Source organism: Labrus bergylta, chromosome 8 (genome assembly GCF_963930695.1).
Source record: "Labrus bergylta chromosome 8, fLabBer1.1, whole genome shotgun sequence".
Classification (NCBI taxonomy): domain Eukaryota; kingdom Metazoa; phylum Chordata; class Actinopteri; order Labriformes; family Labridae; genus Labrus; species Labrus bergylta.
The window spans coordinates 16,771,011-16,793,562 of NC_089202.1; the positions used below are offsets into that span (position 1 = coordinate 16,771,011).

The 22,552-nt window shown below is 39.7% G+C and overlaps 1 protein-coding gene across 1 annotated transcript in view; it reads left to right on the forward strand.

The window, feature by feature from the left end:
- The window catches only part of grik3 (glutamate ionotropic receptor kainate type subunit 3), a 103,863-nt gene extending 95,155 nt beyond the window's left edge, over positions 1–8,708 (forward strand). Inside the window, exons 13-16 of the mRNA XM_020633518.2 lie at positions 2,266–2,483; positions 6,902–7,127; positions 7,369–7,619; positions 8,371–8,708. Of these exons, the coding sequence (XP_020489174.1) occupies positions 2,266–2,483; positions 6,902–7,127; positions 7,369–7,619; positions 8,371–8,565 (890 nt within the window). The 3' untranslated portion in view covers positions 8,566–8,708. The remainder of the gene's footprint in view (positions 1–2,265; positions 2,484–6,901; positions 7,128–7,368; positions 7,620–8,370) is intronic.
- Positions 8,709–22,552: the final 13,844 nt, after the last annotated feature.

Sequence of the window (22,552 nt, forward strand, 5' to 3'; positions counted from 1 at the left end):
GTCCTTCCTCAAGGAAAATGTACGAGCATATTGACACCGTTTTATTTCCCTGGCACCGTATGACTGATCTGCTTTTTGTATTTATTAGAGTGTTCTGATGCAGCCCCATATACTGTTCCCTGCTGACAACAGCACTTTATAGTGTGGATTTCAATTGAGTTACCCGTTGCTTCACATCATTCTTTGTACAACCAGAGAATGCGTCAGGATCGTCCTTCTCTGAAGTCACAGTGAATTAAAGGATGCTACTGTCTGCCTTTGTTTGTAACCATGTAGAGTCTTTGTCAAACCACAAAGGACAAATCCAATCAAATTTGGTAGAGGAGGTTAAAGAGCTGACCACTCTGCTCCCTTTCTGTGGGCTTGTTACTCTTTAGAATTGCCCTCATAAATCTTCTCAGTAAAGTAACAGAGTGCACAAAGCGCAAGGGTATTTTAAAGGTTGTCAGAGATGAGATATAAAGTTCCTTTAACACCAGTCAGAGAGCCATTGTAAACACAGTATCACACAGCAGAGGACCACTCAAAGTCAAGGCTGATGCAGAGTTGGGCTGTCAGTCTGGCTCCTGACTTTTCTTATCTCGTTTTTATACAGACTTTCATGATTTGTTTGCAGAACACATAAATGCATTTATTCAGTAAACCTGGTCTGAATTGCTGTAGTCATTCTTGCAATAACAACCTGTGATCTGTCAGAAAGGGGCCTTGAGATACTCACTAATACTTGATCAACAGAGCAATTCCATCATTTCCATATTTCTGTCATCTGACATCTCTACATCCTTTCCTCTCGTTTTCACAGATCAACTTGTAAGGCCAACTCAATCAACAGAAGCAGATTTAGGACAAAAGACTTAGAAAAAGACTGAGGGCGCACTCACACTAGGCGTTCATTACAGTGCCCAAGCAAGCTTGACCCTCAAAGTCTAGATTGTTTGACTAGTGTGAGTGCTTATTCACGGTACACTTGCTTAAACGCTGGCACTGTTAGAAAAAGAGGTTTTCTTTAGCACAGTACAGTTGTTCATGCACGACCCATAATTACGGGGAGGTCATAACTAGCATAACGTATAATGGCCTTGTATAACTGAGAAATCCAGGAGTGTAAGAGGTATGAATCTGACCAAAACGACTCAAAATAAGCCACAAAGGAAGTCAAGTTGCTGTCAAGTACTCTGCTATCATACAGTCTATGGCCGCTATATGACAGCTACAAGAAATGTTTAGTGTGGAGAGTTTTCTTTAACTCAGTGCAAGATTTGACATTGTGACTCAATCAAGCCACCTTAAATGTCAAAATGATTACTAACCTCTTGCATGGCGTACATTTTAGTGATGATCAGATCTTGAAGCGCTCAAAATTTTTATTTTGAAAAGCAACCGAAGATAGCCCTTAGATACACTTTCAATTATTACCATCCGTCTTGAATAACGAAATGGAAACATAATGGCTGCCGTGCATTCACTGTATTAACGTTTAAGGGCCAGATTTACTAAAGGTTTGCGCGTCTTAAAACATGTGCAAACTTGATACCACCAGCAAAAAAAGTGCTATCTGATCTACTAACGGCGCGCAGTGAGGATTGCGTCTTTCAAATGAGCAAAACAACACGCATTGACCATTTAGTACGTTTGCCTTAATGAATATGCAATATGGGGCATTTCTGCCCTAGCGTGCAAAATACTGGGAGGAGAAAATGCAAACAAGTTAAGTTAGTACATGCATTGCGATTTACCAAGCCTGACAAAAATTGCGGTGATTGTGACGGTGTCTGTATTTAACACCTTTGAAAGGAATGTGCTAATCCAGTTTTTACTTTCTCTCTTTGAAAGCTTTCTGTCGAGTAAAAACACACATTTCCATTGAAGTGAAAGAGATCTGAGAGCTTTTTCAAATCTAAGTTGTCTGCATGAAATGATTAAACAGAGGTAGTTACTGATGTCTGCTTCAAGGGTTTACAATGAACTGCTGAAAGACTTTTATCTGTAACTCAGAAGGCTGAGGAACTTACAGTTTGAGGTTTATCACACTGTTCTGAATTCTCAGCTTTGAGTTTTGCTTAACTGCCAAGCTGGCTTCATTTCCTGTTTCCTCACCGACAGTACCTTCATCAACACCCAGTGGCCCTGCCAAAAACATTTGCAGGCTTATTAACAAAAAAAAATGCATGTGATCATGTTTCCACATTTGTTTAATTCAGTTACACATTTGGCAGGTACAATTCTATCTAGTTAATTACCTCTCCTGTGTCGTGCTGCTTACAGGCTCAGAGCTGATGCCCAAAGCCCTGTCGACCAGGATCATCGGCGGGATCTGGTGGTTCTTCACACTCATCATTATATCGTCGTACACAGCTAATCTGGCTGCTTTTCTCACTGTGGAGAGAATGGACTCGCCTGTGGACTCTGCCGATGACATCGCTAAGCAGACCAAGATCGAGTATGGTGTGGTCAGAGATGGTGCAACTATGTCTTTCTTCAAGGTAGAGTACACTCATCCAATACTAATGACTGGGTCAAGCTATTTTCTTATTGTGAATGATCATGCTAATGAAAGGTAGCTCTGATCACAGAAATTGGTGGACTCTTATCATATTAATCTGCAGAGGAAGTCTGTTTAATTTGATCCTTTACTGTTTGGGAAAAAAAAGGATAAAACTTGTGGAAGGTTTATGGAAAAACCCAAAACTGAAAACAGCTGAAGAGAGACAGGACATTTTAGGATTAGACTGTAGGGTATGACATGCAGCAAATTCCCTTTTAGATCAATAAAGAATAAAGTCCAAAACTATTTCAATTTCTCTTTTGTCTATTAACCTCTTGCTTTTCTCCCTTGTTTTCGCCTATTTTCTTGTCCCCACCCACAGTAATCAGAATCATGTTTTGAATTTGAATTCATTTATTAATGGTGATGAATTAATTTAACATGGTTTCAACACAAAGCATGAAACAGATGTGCTGCACAGGAAGAATATAGCTTTTACTAACCCTTGTCCCAGTTGGGTTATCAGAGCATCAAATATGCAACATTTTTTATTTTAAAGATTTATTTTTGGGCTTTTTGTGTCTTTATTGGAGAGATAGGACAGTAGATAGAGTCGGAAACCAGGGAGAGAGAGTGGGGAGCAACGTGCGGGAGGGAGGCTACAGGTGGGATGCGAACCCGGGCCACCCGCTTGAGACAACAGCCTCAATACATAGCTCAATACAATAGCCCCTAACCATTGCGCCACCAGCGCGCCCCCAAATATGCAACATTTAATAACATTAAAACACATACAACTCTATATGAGGTTACATTAAAATTCATATATCACAATATGGCAATACAAACTCTTGATAAACCAATGTTTAAATCAAGATGCAACAATTAAAAATGGGTACAGCTCTGGTTTGCTTTTAGCCAGCATTTCAACTTTTTTTGTAAAATATTTGAAATCTGGAAATAATGCTACTTACAGCTTTTGATGGAGAAAGCTGATTGTTAAAATGTTAAATGTACTGGAATTTCTATGGCGAGATATGTTTTAGGTTAGTCCTCCAGACTCCCTAACGGTGCTATTTATAGCATCGATCTTCTATAGAGGAAACACGTATTAAACACAGCTGTGTAATTGTCCAAACTAACAACCCCTCACTGTGACCCCTCACTGTGTATTACCCTGTACATACTGCAGCTGAAGCATGCTTAGTACAAACATGTATAGCCATTTAGATGTTCAACACTAAGATGTTGAATCTTGACTTCTTACATTGACTTTTCAAAAACTATTTTTTTCTACGTAGTAGGTAGAAACTGTATAGGTTATAAATATATAATTTTTATTCCACTCAGATCTTAATTCCCACAGCAAAGGCAAATTCTTCTTCAGCTTCTCCACTTCTTTACACTGTTTGATGTGTTCCTCCATAATGATTTTTTTATTCCGAAGTTTCAGCGTGTGCCTGCAGGGTCTTTGACTTTATTTTATTATTTTGAGCTTTGCTTTAGATGCTTGCCGCTGCTGCCGTGGTGCTGAATAACACATGTAACCGAGTTACATTTTTACACCGAGTAAGAAAATGAAAACACTGCACAATTCTATTGAAGACAGTCCATAAGTTTATGACATTCAATAGTAAGACACCAGAAAAAAATGATTCTTCCAGGGCATTTTTCTGCCCTAGTTTTTTTATGTACTCAAAAAATTGAGCTTATAAATAGTGTATGCCTCTTTGTTGAATCTACTGAATTCCATTTTGGTAACATAATTGGGTTTCTGGGTTTTTGCTAATATCATGCATGTTTGATACAGTAGTCCTATATGTGTTTATAAAAACATCTCTTCTCTAATAATAATACTGTAAGATTGCATGTGAATTATCTCATACTCATCGAGAGCTTCTAGATCTGACTCAACTCATTGACTCTCTGTAAAGAAAATCATCCCTCTACTTCCTCTCTGTAGCTGTGTAAATGAAAGTTACTCCAGATCATTCTGTGTACTTTGATAAATTGTAGCTGTGGCCGTTGTGCCATAAATAGAAGCAGACACAGGTGTTTAATTACCTCATCAGAGTTGCAAGGCTCAAGTGCCCTCTGCTCCGTCTTGCTCTTACAGAAAGGCCTAATGATGTCGACTCAATGAGGCAGAGAAGCGTGATAAATACTGAGGAGACCGAGAAGTAGATAAAAGGCTCTGCAGATGTATGGAGCCAGAAGGATTTGGTACTAGACTTATTTTACAGTGGCTTACTTAAATGTCGGTGTTTAATTTGCAGCTGAGATTTGATGCAAGTTTGAGAGGCGTACGCTCGGTATCAATCCAATAACTTGCCAAATGTTCAATTTTATAATTCCCATTTTAAAAAAAAACAGATGCTTTAGATATGTTCCACATAAACATCTGATATACATCTCTGTATATGTATCCATATAGATAAAAAAGCCAATGCGCAAAGAAAACTGCACTTCCTCAAGTGTCCACTTGAGGCTAGCAGCAAGAGAAAAGAATGTCATTAGGTCCCATTAAAGTGCTATTTTTCACAGAAAAAATAAACATACATTTAGAGCCTGTTTGAAAAACTAAATATGAGTTATTAATATCTCAATTTCCAATTGCTATACACTGTAGAGGGGGCCTTTCTTATAACTCCATACTCTTCCTGATATTCAAAGCTAGACATCTAGCTAACAGCTGTAATCCTTGAAAAAGTATAAGGCTAATTCGTCTTGACATTTATCAGCGACTTAACTGTTTTTTTTGTAAAAACTGCATCAAAGTCTAAAAATGTACAATACATTAAAAAATAATAGTCTAAGACCACGGTAATCGAACTCAAAATGCTTAGTCATACTACTGGCTTACAGCTCTGCTAGCTATCAATTTACCAAATTCAATTGATTAGCAACCAAAAAGAAAAATATTAAAGAATACAAAGCGTCATACTTACTGAAAAATTGTGTCCAAGGCAACAGTGTAGAAGAAAATTTAGCTGGAGGTGAAGCAACTGCACTGTTTGTATTTGCCAGGACACTTGTTTGATTGAAAGTTTGGTCAAGAAATAATTTCCAATATGACAAACACCAATGTGTGAAATCAGGACTACCGCCATGTTTGGTTTTCTTTTACAGTCTATACTGATAACAGGAGACTAATACAGTATATTGCTAACATCAAGTAAATGATTAATAAACCTCCGGAAAATAAATGTTTTAGTAATGGTGGACTAAGTTTGCTAACTAGAAGCCATGATCTTGATTCTGTAAAAGTCATTGGCCTTCTGTGTGAAAACAAACTCTCTGCATTAGAAATGTCATTGGAGGTTTTAAGCCAATGTTGGCAAGGAAGTTTTCACACCAGCTGGAAACCCTCTTGTGAGGATCTGTTGTTTTGTAAAATTACACACTGTATCAAGAGCACTGAAGGGCACAAGCATGCAAGCCAACTGTTTGCAAGGAAAGAAGCTCTCACCAACTTTTGGAAGGTTGAAGAAAATTACTGGATGTGGTTGTATGCCATTTTGCACTCTTAGCAGAGCGAGGGATCTATAGGGATGTAGTGTTTATCATTAGACCTTTGTGTATTACACGTTGCTGAATGCAAATCATAGTCAGCTGTACTTGGTTGACATTTGATCCTTACTGACCTCGCCTCCTCATCTGGGGAAAGAAAATTGCTAAATCTACAGACAAAGATGCCAACTTGGCAACACCAGCTATACTGTACATCCTAATTGGTACTTTTAGGTTTTAATATCACACAATCATATCTCAATTCTTAAGACGCCAGGACTGTGCATCTACTCTAGTTGCACATAATGGAGGGCTTCTTATAATAGCATCTTTCACAATTTGAAATGGTTTATAGTCTTTAGACAGTAATTATCTAGGATTAGACATGGCATAAGTGTTACCCCTTATAAAATAGCATGAAATACCACATAGCCGATGCAAGACTAATGGATAGGCATTCTATTATTGCTGCTTCAGTAGCACTTATGAGAATAGATGTGTGCAAAGCTTCAATTTACCGTCCTTTAATCCCATGACGATGGAGATCTGTAGAAGTAATCACATCGATCTACGGGGTCATTGGCTAAAGGATATTTTCAAAAGAGTAACAAATACTTAAGTGCCAATTTTGATATCGTACACTCAAGCTTTACAAAAAATCCCCATAGCTGCAATCTTGTCCTACCATTCTGCAGGGAACCAGCATGTTTCATGGTTAGTCATATTTTCAGTTTTTCGCTCTTTGGCCTTACATTTTTGAAAGTAATTTTTGTTCAAGCTGAACCTCTTTTTATGCTTAAAGCATTGTATATTTTTCAACTTTTTCTCCACCTGCAGCAGGAGAGACTGTTCAAATAACGTTCAAAGGCACTTCTTTTTAAAGCTGACTCTTTCCATCCCCAACAGAAATCTAAGGTTTCTACTTTTGAGAAGATGTGGGCTTTTATGAGCAGCAAACCGAGCACATCACTGGTGAAGTCCATTGAGGATGGGATCCAGAGGGTGCTCAAGTCTGACTACGCCCTCATTATGGAGTCCACGACGATCGATTACATCACGAGGAGGAACTGTAACCTGACACAGGTGGGAGGGCTTATCGACAGCAAAGGCTACGGCATCGGCACTCCTCTTGGTAAGAACTCCAAATGACCAGAGAATTCATTCAGTCTTCCAAGTGATAAAAAATTCAAGTTATGTGCTGCCTTCTGAAGGATGAGGGGGAGGGATTGATTTTTCTTGACAGCGCATCAGCATAAGACATGTTTTTTTAGCTACTAGTCAGACAGTATGCCATGACGTGTTTATGAACCTTATTATCGCAGAATCCAGCTGGCCTCCCTTCCAAAGTAAAACAGGCCTTCTGTTGCTTCTAGGCTCCCCGTACAGAGACAAAATCACCATAGCAATCCTAAGCATCTTGGAGGATGGGCGCCTACACATGCTGAAGGAGAAGTGGTGGAGTGGGAGCAGCTGTTTGGATGAAGAGCGTCGCGAGACAGGCCCCATGGGTATCCAGAATCTGGGTGGTATATTCATTGTGCTGGCATCTGGCCTAGTGCTGTCTGTTTTCGTGGCAATCGCCGAATTCATCTACAAGCTACGGAAGACTGCAGAACGTGAGCAGGTATATGTCTCCATAAATTACATTTGCTGGTTCTTAATTTGTCCTCCACTGTGTGTGTTGGATGAATGGAAAATTCAAACATTAATTTAATTACACTCCACCAGGATTTAAGTTTATTTTACCCTCACTCTCAGTAAAAATGTTGCTAACCATGCCTTTTCTTGTTATGATACTCATTCCACATAGCCTCGAAACCAAAGCTGTGCTCTATTCATGGCTTTTAGTTCAAACATGTTATAAAAGGATTTGCATGCCTTGGGGTAATCCCCAGGAGTACTTAGCCATAACACCACAACATTTACTTTATTTAACAGGCATAATTGCAAATTGGAGCATAGAGAATTAATCCTTTATTAGTCAGTGGAGATGTCAGAAAAGCATGGACTCTTTACTGCTGCAAATCACTAATTTGAGTCATGCTTAGTAAGTAGTCATGCATGCGTTCTCATGCAACATGCTTTTCCCCCTCTTTCTGATGCAGCAGCAATAATGAACTGTGTTCATGCTCCATGTGGTGGTGGTGCGATTTGACATTGCTGACAGCCATGGATTTGTGTGCACGCACACACAGAGTTGAACACACACCAGCAGTAACGCAGCATGAATGTTATGTTGGAATGCTTTTGTGCTTTTTAGACTGTCGACACTCTCCACTGTCAGAACAATTTAAAGCTAAGGCATTTACCCCCCCATCCCTTTTCCCTCTCTCCTCCTTCTTGCTCCCCTCCCCGCGTCCTCCCTTTTCGCCCAGAGGTCTTTGTGCAGTGCCATGGTGGACGAGATCAGACTGTCGTTCACCTGCGAGAGGCGGGTGAAACACAAGGCTCAGCCTCCAGTCATGGTGAAGACGGATGCAGTGATCAACATGCACGCCTACAACGACCGACGACTCCCGGGAAAGGACAACATGAGCTGCAGCACTGGGATGACTCCCGTGTTCCCATGACACTGTGCTCCCCCCAAGGCAAGAACCTCCTGAGCAACGTGTCGGGGACCCTGCCAGAGACCAGAGACAATGGCATAGACGGGATCACCAGATTCACCATTAACCACAGTGACTTTGGGACACTTACAAAACATGGGCAACTGAAAATGGCAGCATCAGCCACACAGGTATGACAACATTCACCACAGTTCTCCAAACCACAAGATGTAAAAGAAAATAATCGGGGGAGATCTGGGAAAACAGTATACTCAATTTATCAGTTTTAAGTCTGATGTTTACGTGCGCAACACAAAAACACAAGAAAATACACGTCTTTCAAGAATCCTCAACCAGAGGAAAGACTGACATTTTTATTGACTAATAAGGACTGAGGCAAGAATTAAGGCTTTGTTGAGAATGGCAATAAATGACAGATACACACAGAGGACAAGGAAGAGGAGTTTCCTTGGAGATCCAATTTTTCCACATTCAAATTATGATATCCAGTTCTTACCTATAACCTGTTGATTCACACAAACTCCTGGACGACCTTTGACGCCTGAAAATAATGTTACCTCAAACACGTTGTCGAGGCTTGTATGGTTATTGTTCAGTCATAAGTTGCAGGATCTTCTGAAAGCATGGTTAACATGGACATAAATGATTGCCAGGCCAAAAAGTCAGACACAACTCTTTATTCTAAAGTTAAGGTTTGTTGAAGTAATTACATGAAATAAACTAGATCTACATAAAAGAAAAGTTAGAATGGGGAGATACCTTTTTTCCCTCCATTGGAGCGTTGAATTGCTTTGATTTATTATAACAGAAGAACATTTTATTTCAAAATAATTTTGTATGATTCAATTTTTAATCAGTTCAATTGCCAAAGATCTGAAAACTCAACATTAGTCAATATAACAGTATGAATACTTCCTCTACTCACAAAGCTTTCATGGGGCACTTATTTTGGGTTCAATGCAAAATCCATGAGAATGGTGAGGTACTTTTAAAGGATCTTTCTATAACATTTTTATTTAACCATGAAGGGTAACGTGTCTCAAGTTAGTTGTATTGGCACAGTCATGGCATTGAAGTGAATGGTTTGTGAAATGGTACACCTCCAGATAAAATTACTCTCCTAAGGTTGGTCTCGTGAATTTCATTATGAGAATTACAGAATAATTGACAGTTAAATTAACCAATTGCTTAAGTCTGTGCTCACCTGTTATGGTAGCATACCTGGACTTTTAAAAACTTCAATTTGGCAGGAAGGGCATTGGATTAGTTATTTCTGATTTTATCTTAGTTGAATAAAGAATTGTAAGTCACAGAGACAAAGGGCAAGAGACTGTGACCTTAAAACTAAAGGGCATTTTGTTGCAAGTGCATTCTCTAATTGTGACCAATCGCGACATAACCATTGATGTACTTGCTGGACTTTGTCCATATGTGGCTACAGGACCATTGAGTGTCCTAAGTACTTTATTTCCCAGATGCAATATAGATGCTTTTTTTTTTTTTTTTTTTTTTTTTTTTGGGGGGTGGGGGGGTAGGAAACAGCCTGTTTTGCAATATGTACATTGAAAAAGAAAAATTGCAAGTCTTTGGTTTTAAATGAGAATAAGGGTTCAAAGGTTTGGTCAGGTTTGAATTAATTTCCTGTTGAATTAGGTACTTGGTACAGATGACACCATACTTATGGTGTATGGACATGCTAAGGGAAAGTTTGGTGAATGGACAAAAAAGACAGATGATGAATTCACGTGTTCATGTTGACTTGAACGCCTAAGTGTACGTCTTCAACAAGCGTCATGGCTTTTGGAAGATTCACGGATTGGGTGAGCCTCCATCACCTAGGACAGCAAACCTCTGTGAGGTTAAGTTGTTGATACATCAAGATAAAAAAAAAATCTGAACTATCTGTGGTTCAAGGAAAACTTCAATCTGTAAAATTTAGCATTGGTTTGGTAGAGATTCACTGTATAATTGTTTATGGATTCCCTTCTGCAAAGTAGAGTATGTAGATAAGATCCGCAGGAGAAAAATGTATTTTGCTAAATTTATACAGTTATAAATTTATTCTGTTCACAGTCTAATATGTTATAGATGCTATTTATTTCATTAGAGAGGTCACTTTAACCTACTTCCTCACTTAAGCCCAGTTTAAAAGCCCCAAACCCTTATTTATTTAATAGAAAGACGTTTTATGGTAAATGTATGAGAACGCCTATGTAAATCATCAAATATATTTCTACAAGGTGAACATGGAACGGAAATGTTTAACTCCCCCAAAGAATCTAGGGGACACCCCCTAGGGATGGTGGTAGGGTTGATCTCAAAAAAAAAAAATGGACCTTAACTTCTCTTGAAATCCTGATGAGGACCTGTTTAAAGAATGGCCGTGGCTGATACCTGGCTATAGTATATTACTGTTACCCTCGCGTGTACTGTAGCTTCCCATGCAGGTGAAACAAAGACTCAAGTATGCCTGTGTTTCACCTCTGTAACATGAGAAATAATTGAAAACTTCATCATAATCTAAATTAGTTGGAATTACAACAGGGTTTCTGATTTGGCTGATTCAGTCAGGTTTGATTAATGAATATATACATCTTTTTTTTATAAAATAATGTGAATAACAATGTCATTTTACACAAAAATTGTATGAAACGTGAGCGAAAAATAATGCAAAATGTAAGCTACATAACCTGTGTTCCATTAGCAGTGTGTGATATGAGTTTTGATTTTCCCGCAGTCACAATGGTAAGCCTTTTTTTTAATGTATATCTTTCTTTTTCAGTTGCACAGCTTCTTTCATTTGGCAGAAAACCTTTCAAACAATATGAAAAACATGTTGGTGCCAACCAGGGTTTTCTTTGTGGACATGCAGAATTTCTATGAATATAGTTTTTGTAAGGTTTTGTAAAGAAAAAAAAAAAGATTTTTGTTTTCCTAGTAACTGTATGTGTTAAGAGAACAGTAGAATAACTGACATCGAAAACATGGGTCGACAAAATGGTATAGAAAAGCTATCAGATTATTTTCTTTTTAACACATTGTGAATAATTCAATTGTACAGTTTGCTGTATGGGTTATATGAAGTTTTAAATAAAAAATACAAATGATTGATGTCTCCTGTTGAGCTACTGATTGATTGGTGTGCTACCATTCTACCATGGCTTTCTGGATGGTAAAGGGAAGTATGTGGGCATATTTCAGGACAGGATCAAATATTTATCAACTTATCTACTGTTCTGTGCTCATGAGTCCTTGATGTTAAGCTGTTTACCACCAATTGTAATACTGACTTTAAGTTTGAATGGTAAATGGACTTGAGCTTGTATAGCGCTTTTTCTAGTCTTCTGACTACTTGAAGCTCTTTAACACCGCAGGTCACACCTACCCTTTCACACCCATTCACACACTTAGTGACCATCAGAAGCAACTAATCCCATGCATTCACATTCATACACCGCAGACGAAGCAGTGGGAGCAACTTGGAGTTAAGTGTCTTGCCCAAGGACACATCGGACGTGTCTCCCCACTAAATGCCACAGCCGCCCCTGCCGACTTTAAGTTAAATATAACAACTTCAGAAAGCTTATATTTAGTTTAAATATTGACACCAGGTATTTTAAAATGTTAATTTTACCAAATTACCAGAAATAAGATGACAATTGTTTAGATTGGATGATTATATTTTAAAGGACAATATGATAGATATAGGTTTGGACAAACTCATCAATGAACCTCTGGCAAAACTTAGCTGGTTAGTTTGACATCGCCTCCTAGTGTTGAATAGCCCCCATTGTAGGGTATTTTCACATGTCTTAAAAATAACCCAAAATGTCTTGGTAATATGGCTAAATTTAAGTAGAAATATAATTTCCACTATGCTGCTGATCCAAAACATTGTCTCCCATTCAGTGGTTTGGTCTACAGGTTTAACCTGAAACACTCAAGATTGCCTGGGGCCTATCGGTTGTTGCTCCTTTACCGCGTGTTGTTCCCCACTCTCGCTCTCTCCCTGGTTTCTGACACTATCCACTGTCCTATCTCTAAAATAAAAATTAAATTAAATTACAAACCCGAAACACTTTCTTGAAAGCCAGCAAATGTCAAGGTCAATTCGAGACATTAACCGTAAGTGAAGTTTTCACAGGTTGTTTTACTGCCACAGTATTTTTTTTTTCAGGTCATAGAAACCAAAACAGAAAATGCTACACTGCTCCAATAAGATGGATCAGAGATGGAACAGCTGTCGAGATAGTTAGCAAAAACAAGAGTCACTAACTGGCCAATCTTTCCAAAACAACAAATGAAGGAATGTTTAAGACTGACTATCTAAAAAACTATTGTGACTCATTATAAGCTTTTCTTTTTGTCTTGATAGAAGAAAAGTGGAAAATAGACTATGTAAGGGCAGAGTTTTTATGTTGGAGTCAATAAATGCTAATACGAAAATGGAGCTCGCATGCAACAGCTGCTGCATGCGAAGGCTGCTTAGGTCCTTCATGTAAAACACTAACAGTAGAGCGAAACAAGAGGGATGGGGCATGTGCTTCACATGGAGGTCATGCATGGTGGTCATGCATGAACGAATATGTGTCGTGAGGTTAGGTAGCCAATCGTCTGTGTTAGACTGAGACTGACCTTGCTGGTGTAAGGATGGCAGACGTGCGTGTTAAAAAAAAACAAGCGGAAACCCCAGGGCATGGCGTTGAGGAGCAGCGGGCACATAATGAGCAACGGGCAGGGGCCTCGCGCTTAATGGGAAGATTTATTATCTCTCACTATCAATTAATCCCCTCGGACAGCCCGTGGCCAGCAGGAGCGCATCAGGAGTATGTAAAAGAGAGAACGAGGGAGACTGAGGGAGGATGGGAGGCAACCAGATGAAGAGAATGAGATGTGAAAGGACATGAGAGAGGTGGAGGGAGCTGAAGCATAGAGTTAAAAGGAAAAGATGGGGTGAAAATGGAAAATAGAGATTGAGAATGAGGGAACGATATGAAGATATTATCCACACAAATCTGAGAGCTAGACAGAGGGTGAATGGAGAGGGAAAATGCAAAAGAGAAGAATAAGGTTACAAGTTGTGAATGAAGAAGAAAATGCAGAAATAAGGTAAAGTTAGAAATATAAAAATGAAAGAGTGTTATGACAGTAGAGAAAGAAAAGTGAATAACGGGAAACTTAGGGAACATACAACAGAATTTGGGAGACTCACTCAACACTGAGTTACTTTGTGGACATGCTTTATAAAAAGATGAGCTCTATGTTCAGCTTGAACACTTCCAGCCGGACTAGTGGAGTAGTAATGTCGATTACAATCTCGGGAAGTGGGTCGACAAGTACAGAATGTCTTAACAAATGAGCTGTTTTGAAAATAAATTGTGCAGTTACTGAATAGGTTTTTAATGAAAATAATGATTCCATTCAAAGGCAGTTGTATGTGGCTGTGCTCAATTATGTTTGAGTGGCTTTTAAGAAAAAAGGGACATTTTTCTTCTTTTTTTTTATGATGGGAAGTCTACGTTTGATTTAATGTTAATGTGCTGCAGCTTAATGTAGAGGCATAAACTATTTATTTAGAGTGGTTTTACATAGTGTTCCGCACGTTGTGAAGAAGAGGAGAGGCTTTGAATGATGTTAGGACCTTGGAGTACCTTTTCATTTCTCGAGCTCATATCCTCAGACTTACTCTTACATGTGTTTCTGTACTGCGCTGAAGGTGAAGTGCTGCATGGAAAAAGCACAACCTAAATCTGACCTCCAGCATCTTTTCCAGGACGGAGACCGCCTCGGTCGGTTGCTCATGCACACCCGTTGCGCTCTTCTCACTCGGATGGCACATGTCCAGAGCAGTGCTCCTTTTGATGACCTTGACAGGGCCGTCAGCGTGTGATGTTCTGCTTGACACACCAGGGTGATGTGCTGGAGCCCCGATGGCTGTGCATCATCGACCCATTTTGGTGGGGGGGGGGGGGGGGGGTGAATGACTGACCGACCCACGCTATGCACATCTCAGTGGACCCACTGGGTGAGAAACCTCTCTGAGCTGAAGCTGCACAAGAGGATTGGCTGGAAAGGAGGTCCAATGTGCGCTGAACCTTATTCTGTGCAATGTCATCAACCCCAAAAAGTAAATCCCCCCGCAAGAATCACGGGATATGTAGCTGTAAAGGCTGGAGCTGAATAAAAATGGTCACAGAGGGATAAAGGTAGATAACACCTTCACAAAGTATCAAAGCTTTTACAAATGGCTTTGGGGCGGCTGTGGCTCAGTTGATAGAGTCGGTCGTCTCTCAACATGAAGGTTGGGGGTTCGATCCCCAGCTCCTGTAACAACATGTCCAATGTGTCCTTGGGCAAGACACTTAATCCGTAATTGCTCCTGCTGCTTCGTCGTGTATGAATGGAATTAGTAACATCTGATGGTCACTTTAAATAGCAACCACTGCCATCAGTGTTAATGTGGAGTTGAATGGGTAGGTGTGAAATGCGGTGTAAAGGCGCTTTGAATCAGCAGAATACTAGAAAAAAAACAAAACACTAAGCTCAAGTCCATTTAACATATACAAGCAGTGGCCATACTTCTTTCATACTTAAACATTTATGGTGACTACAACATTTTTTATATCCTTAATGGTTATATGGACTCAAGACTTGATGTTTTTTTTGGGGGGTGGGGTAATTCTGTCTTGTATAGGACTGCTGAAGAGAGACATGCAATGATGGGAGGTGAGTTGGGATGACAGTCAGCAGAGGCCAGAGGAAGCACTCAAACCAACAGCTGCTGCGATAAGGACCATATCCTCTATACTGTATATGGGGCAAACATCATAACCACTGAGCTAGCTGGCATACCAAGACTCCAGATTCTTTATTTGTATCCAAACGTGATCGCTTTACTTCCCTAATCTTAAATACATTTCTTTTGATGACCAAATTGAATTAATGACTGGCAAAATTGGGATAAAGGTGTGGTAATCCAACATGTGTACCACTGCAACCTACCCATTCTTGCCTCCTGGTGACTCCAGCCAGCTCTATACATAAATCCAGATTTTTAACTCACTCTATAACATGCTACTATGAAAAGGAAATAATCAGCCTTTGTCTTGAGACAAACATCAAGATTGTATTGACATAGATAAATTTCCATTTTTTTAAATATTTGGGCAGTATGCCAAAACTAGATTACGAGACAAATAGAAGGTTGATAGCACTGTCCATCCCGATGACACTAAAAATGATGAACAAATAATGAATGTGTAATTAAAACACACGGTAATGCTCTAATGAAGTGGTAGCACAGTGGGGATACTCATGCATATTCTACCTTCCGTAATGAGCTTGGCATTGCATGTGTCGTATTTGTACAGGGAGAGACCATATGGTGGAACATCCGAATGAGAGGAAACCATTGTTTATTCCAGACCCCATCTCTTTTATTGCAAATCACTGACACCGCCAGTATCAGAGCTTTATCTTCACGCCATCATATTGAATTATCCATTTGGCTTCAGGTGAAATAGCCTGATAGAGACGTTGCCCATGAAATGCCTCGGTGACTTGCTCTCTGTTCTCTGTCTTTGACCCTGATAATGACTGGATGGAAGCTTTTCATGAATATAAATATAGAAATGGATGAAAGCCAATTTTCTCCAGTGTACATAAAAGAACACTCCTGAACATTTAACGTGGGGTTGTGTTTGTCAGAAAGGTGCAGTACTTTTCGCCGTTTAACGTTGCATCGTGCACTCAGTGGACACTCAATTAGGTACACCTCTTCATTTACGCAAATCACTCTCCCCTCTAGAGTCTGAGTCATATGGAAATGAAGCCAAAGCATACCAAAAAAGCTTACACACACTGCTCCAATATATTTTAGAATGCACATGATGTAATGCTTACGTATTGTTTACTTTGAAAAATGTACAATGTTTTAAATATAAGACCCTGCAAAGAATTTCTTCAGCGGACCAATACATGCAATCAGCTGCAATGCTGAGGGTAAAAACAACAACACCTTGTACATAGGTTGTCAGTGTAAAACTAAAATAGGTGTCAGAGAATAATAAAGCTCATCCAAGCTGACAGACATGCCACAAGCACACAATGACTACCAGACCATAATGCAACGGTGTGTAAAGGACATGTCATTATGCACTATAAGGTACACAGTTGGAAAATACATCAAGGCTTCTTACTGCTACATGCTGATGAACAATGATGTGATTTGAACAATATGACTCCACCTGATGGAGCACCGGGAGTGGTTGTGGTTTATGGACTATTTTCCTTCCACCATTTCGTACCAAATAAAGAATCATTGGAACGACAAACTCTTAAATTATTGCCTCATTGCTTTAAGTTAGCTCAGCAGATGTTGAATTTGTATATCATAAAAGCATATCAAATGGTTAACCATTTAACTCTCTATATCACAGCTTTATGTCAAATGATGCAAATGGTAAATGGACTTGAGCATGTATAGCATTTTTCTCGTCTTGACTACTCAAAGCACTTTTACACTTTTACACTTTTATGGATAGGTGTGACATGTCACACCTACCCATTCACACACTGATGGCAGAGGTTGCTATGTAAGGTGGCCATCAGAAGTGAATAATCCCATTAATACACTTTCATACGCCACTGACGAAGCAGCTGGAGCAATTTAGGGACACATCGAACATGTGGCTGCAGGAGCTCCTGGTTGAGAGGCGACCGACTCTACCAACTGAGCAACAGCTGCCCACATGTAGATGTAGATAGATTATTAACTACATGCAGCTAAAAATTCTATTGCCTGTAGGAGGTGCAATAACCAAAAGCACAGCTGCATGGTTGAACTGCAGCTGCTGTTGCTTTCTCTTCCTGTAGGTGGCAGAGTTTGAAATGTTAAGTCTAGTAATCAATAAACCATTCTTGCTGAAGTTCATTTTTGTTCATGGGAGTGAGTTACACGCCAATAACTTGAGTTGCTTTGCATCCAAAAGAAAACAGTCGGATTTATCCAAGTTTTTCTGTCTAGGTTGTATCTAATGCAAGAACCACTGTGTATGTTCTTCAAGGTTTGGATTTGTTGTGAAAGGCAGGTCTTTCTCATCATCAAACAGGAACTCCAAACCTCTTTGCTCACTTCTACCTGAGGAGATACTGTCAGTTTTATCCCAAGGTTTCTTGCAGCCTACAACAAGGCTGTTTGATGTTGGCCCAGGACCAGACTTCACTCAGCTCCAGAGGGGGAAGAAGTTCACCAGCAGATGATTTACTATTCTCTATCAAACTCCATCCCTACATTTCCATGGTTCAGCTTTGGAAGCTGCTGATGCTCCCAGCATCTTACCCTCCCTCACATTTCTGTACAACATTCAGAGAATAAAAAAAACAAGCAAATTTTACGAAGGCAATGTTTGTCATTAGTGGTTTGTATGAGCTTTGAATAGTAGACTTGAATTGTTTTTTTTGTTTCCTGCCTTCTCTACACAGCATTGTCAGCTGTCAGCTCCACGAAAAGCATATTTTTTTAGGATTTTTAAGATGCAGCTACCCTGGCCTGACATAATGACTTGATCATTATGATAAGTTTAATGGAGGTTTTTCTTTTACTACAAGGGGTTAAGCCAATTTGGCTTTACTATAGCAGAGAGAAGGTAATTATATCCCAGGCTAAACTCTAGCATGTCTTTTGCTTTCTTTGCCTCCTCAGTGGAATATGAAAAATCATCTCTTCTTTAATGTGACTCTCTTCTATAAGAGAACATTATATGGTCCGTCCACAGGGAAGCTGCTAGAGGGTGTCTGGCTGGCAGGACGAGAGTTTATGGTCTGTGAAGGCCAATTTCAGCAGCCTGCAGATGGAGTCCAAAAACCGCCACGTCACCTTCCTCCCTTTATCTTTCTCCAATAGAGCGTTGAAGACAAAAAATAGATCACCAAGGAAACAAAACTCCAGTTAAAAAAAACCCCCAAAAACGAGTTGATGATTTTAGTGGCAGTGGCATGGGCTTAGCGTAAACTGCTCATTAATATTAAATAAGGAAGTGACAGTTGGAGAGACTTGGCATACGTTCTTGGCCCCTCAAGCGGGATTGCAAGTGATGGCTGGGAGCTTTGTTTAACCCAATATGTGGTGGTTAAGGGAAGAACAGCTGCTTTGGATTTCTTGGCAATGACAGGGAAATGTTGTCTGACTGCAAAAAACCCAAATAAGTGAATTTACAATGAAATGATACCATTGTGTTTAATATTTAGTGGTTTAATACCGCCTTCCCCCATTTGTTTAGTCAAATCAAAGTCCTATTCCCTTAGAGACAGGTGCAACATGTGCTATTCTGAATATCTAGCAGAGTCTGGACATCTGAATGATAATGAAATAAATCCTTTTACTGTTATTCATGTATTCAATATTGTCTTATAAATATGATGCTCATGCACATCCATTTAGGGAGATCTGAAGTCTTGTGGATGGAGCTTCTGTGACAGATTTCTGCAGTGTTTTCTAATGTTTCAGACGGTTAACTAACAGCACCTTCTGCCACACATTAGCGGTTCATTTGCAAACATCACTGTGGATGTAACGTGCATGATTAAAACTTGTCTCTTTCTTTCAGTATTCATGCCAGACGACTTGCGTTGTGCTAGACTTGTTTTAATATCCCACACAGCTACCACAATGTTAATGTGTATGCCACTGAAAATAACAATTTATGTCCCCCATTGTGTGTTACTTTGTGACTGGTTGTTGCCTGTGTTTATGAGTGAAGCCACGTGTAAAGTCTTATTTAATTACAGAGCATTATTGCTCAATGAGGCTTTGTTAATGCAAGCGTGTGTCTCAGATATAAAATATAAAGAGAAGGCACCTGTAGCGGAGCTTAGATGGCATCCTGTTACTTTTTTTGTGATGGTGAAAGTGAGTAATTCAATTTACAACATAATTAGGAGCTAGAATGGGAAATGTATACTTATTGCTGATTAATTTATGTAAAATCTAACTTTGTGGGTTTTGCTGATTTGTTGAAATGAAGGGGATAAAAAATTCATTTCTAAGGAAAGGAAACCGGAAAGCTTCTTACTGGAACTCCTCCAAGCGTTCAAATTATACTTTGCAGTAAAAAGCCTCCGGTTCTGAGAGAAGATTTGGGACCCCCACAACGATTCCACAGCATTGAAATTCCTTGCCTTTGACTAAAAGACCGTTAGGAAATGCCACTTGGCACAAAGCGAGCGGCACGGGCTTGGTTGGCGGTTTGTGCCATTGCATATGGGAAGTCCTTCAAAGTCAGGCGACGTGCCGCAGGCAGCATTCTAATGAGGTCATCAATAACCTGCAACAGCTGCTCAGAGAGAGAGACCTCATCTGTTAAGCTCGAGCCACCAGTGACTCTGCTGTAACTGAACAAACAGCTCCAAAATAATGAGAGCTATTCTATGGAAGATACAGCACTACTTCTATAAGCAGCGTTAATTGATAGAAACTTCAGCAGATTTTAAGAAGTGACGGCGTTGACAGTGAGTGAGACGATTATAAGTAAATCCCCCAGGACCCGTCACTTAGTCCACTGATACTTTGGTAGGATGAGCCTCTCAAAAGAAGCAAACAGTAAACATGTCAAGCTCTACAAAGGATGCAGTCCCACTTTAAGCCAATCAGAGGCAAGTAAACAAACTTTGTAGCACCCCCTGAAGGGACGTGGGTTTTAATAATGACAAAACTGTGGGATGATAAACAGTTGAAGAAGAATGTGAACAGTTTACATATTTAACAAAAGAACTTGTGAATCCGCTCAGATAACTTACTGGAAAGCAAAACTCCTGCTGTACTTATTGTGACCTCTACGTCACAAAATGACCTTAGCCCATAGGAGTTTGAGTGCAACATATCCTGTTTTTACAACAGGAGGGGCCCTCACTAACCTGATAGCATGTCAATAACACAGAGACAGTGTGCACATCAGGCAATCTTATGTCACTTGTCATAATACTTAATGGTGTGAACAGTGCCATTAATGCCACTTAAATGTCAACTTGTTTATGACTGTCATATAATAAAGATTTGGTTGTCCAATAGCACAGGGTTCTTTTGAGTATTGAATGTAAATGTACTCTTAATCCAATTCATCACAACACTCCAGTACGTCAAACCAAGGTGTTAGCTCATGGGCCAGGTTTTTATCCACTTTTGTTCACTTAACCATTCAATCAGTCGATAAAATTGTATTTATGTAGTTGCCTAGATTTGTCTCAGGTCATTCATTGGTTAACAGCCAGCTGTCTCAACCAGACAACCCTAAGATACCACATTTTACCAGTTTGGGATCCATCCATCCTGTAAGCTCTCACTTGGGCAGAAGGAAAATCCTGTCTGCCTTTGGTCAATGGCCTCCAGTCCATTGTTGAGGTTGGTGAATTGTTACCATCAAAGATGTTGAATTTCCGGTTAACACAACCACTGGAACCATCCATCAATCTTTTATAATTGTGGGTCAACTTTTTGTTTTTTTCTGTTTTCCTTACTCTGGATGTTGCCTCTTTAACCCTTTTTCTCTGTTGTACAAAACGAATCTGCTGAAAGCCTCCAACAAACTCTGAAAGTAGAAATACAACAGAACCAGACCAACTGTTCAACACCTATATTCCAAACATGACCAAAGTTAGGTGAAAAAAACCCTAGTGGCAAACTCTGAAAAACCACCTCAGTGTCACCTATACACCAGAGTGTGGTTGTGTTGAGATATTCTTGCTGCTCTCTGAGAGAAAAAAACTGCAAATTCCAGCCACATGGGATCATGGACCCCCCTCCCCTACAAAGAGAGAGACCGAGGTAGAGCACATTGTAATTCTTCAATTCTTCTCTCCCCAATGAGAGCAGCTTATTCCCCAGGCCATCTGAACCACCAGGTGAAAACTTCCTCTACGCTGTCATATTGGGGCTGTTGCTATATATTACTAAACAAAATGTACTGTTATATCTGAAGCAGGACTCTTTGTTAGCCTACCAGAATAGGTAATGATGTTTTGCCATGCTTCTGATTGTCCAACGTGGATTTACAGTTACAGTTATATCACTGCCTATGGACTTGCCCACTAACAGCAGTCTGATTACCTGCACCTCAATGCTCCACTCGTAGGTGGAGGCTCTACCTTCAAGTACCACTAAACACTTTCTGATTAGTTTGGTTTTCCTAAATGTAAGAAAACATGTAGCAATACCATAAAGTAGATACACTTTAAATGCATTATTGCATCAGTTTGTCCACCACCCTTCCTACTTGTTATTGCCATGAAGATATGATCTTGTTTGGTTCTTCTTACTTGGTTTGTTTAATATCTCACTCCAACAGTCATATCTGGAGAAACTGAGGCACCCAGTGGTTTCCTATTCTTTACGACTTGAGCGTCTGTACATTCTCTCACACTGAAAAAACTAAAAGAAAGCCTATTTTGAGTTTTACAGCAGCAGTTTTTATGTCTGTCAGCAATTAAACGTGTCCATTTAGGTAATTGTATCCCATATTACTGATTGATGGTACCAGGCAGACAACAAGAATGATAAACCTGGGCCAAACCATAACCTTTGTAGCAATTTATCATGAAGAATATCCGTCGACCAAACTAGAAGAACTGGTTGATTTTCCTCATCTGTTGTTACCAGCTACATGTAGAGGCCATAGTGACCTTCACATTTTGAAATTGGAGGCAAAATTTGGATGAATAGCTTGTGATCCTGAATTTCCTACCTTGAAACATGTCAGTGTCAAGCTGTTACCGGTCTCACCATGTTGTATAGTATTGGTTTTCATCATCATTTCATGGTTGACCTTTCCCCCCTCTCACAGTAGGAGACAACGTGAGCTCATCTATTTGTGTGACATTTGCAGCGTGGCTTCTGTAACCTGAAGGACTCTTCCTATTGCCTCTGTTGCTGTCAGAGGAACACGAGCAAAGACAGAAAGCTCTTTTCAGCCCCTCATGCCTTCTTCTCTTTTTCACT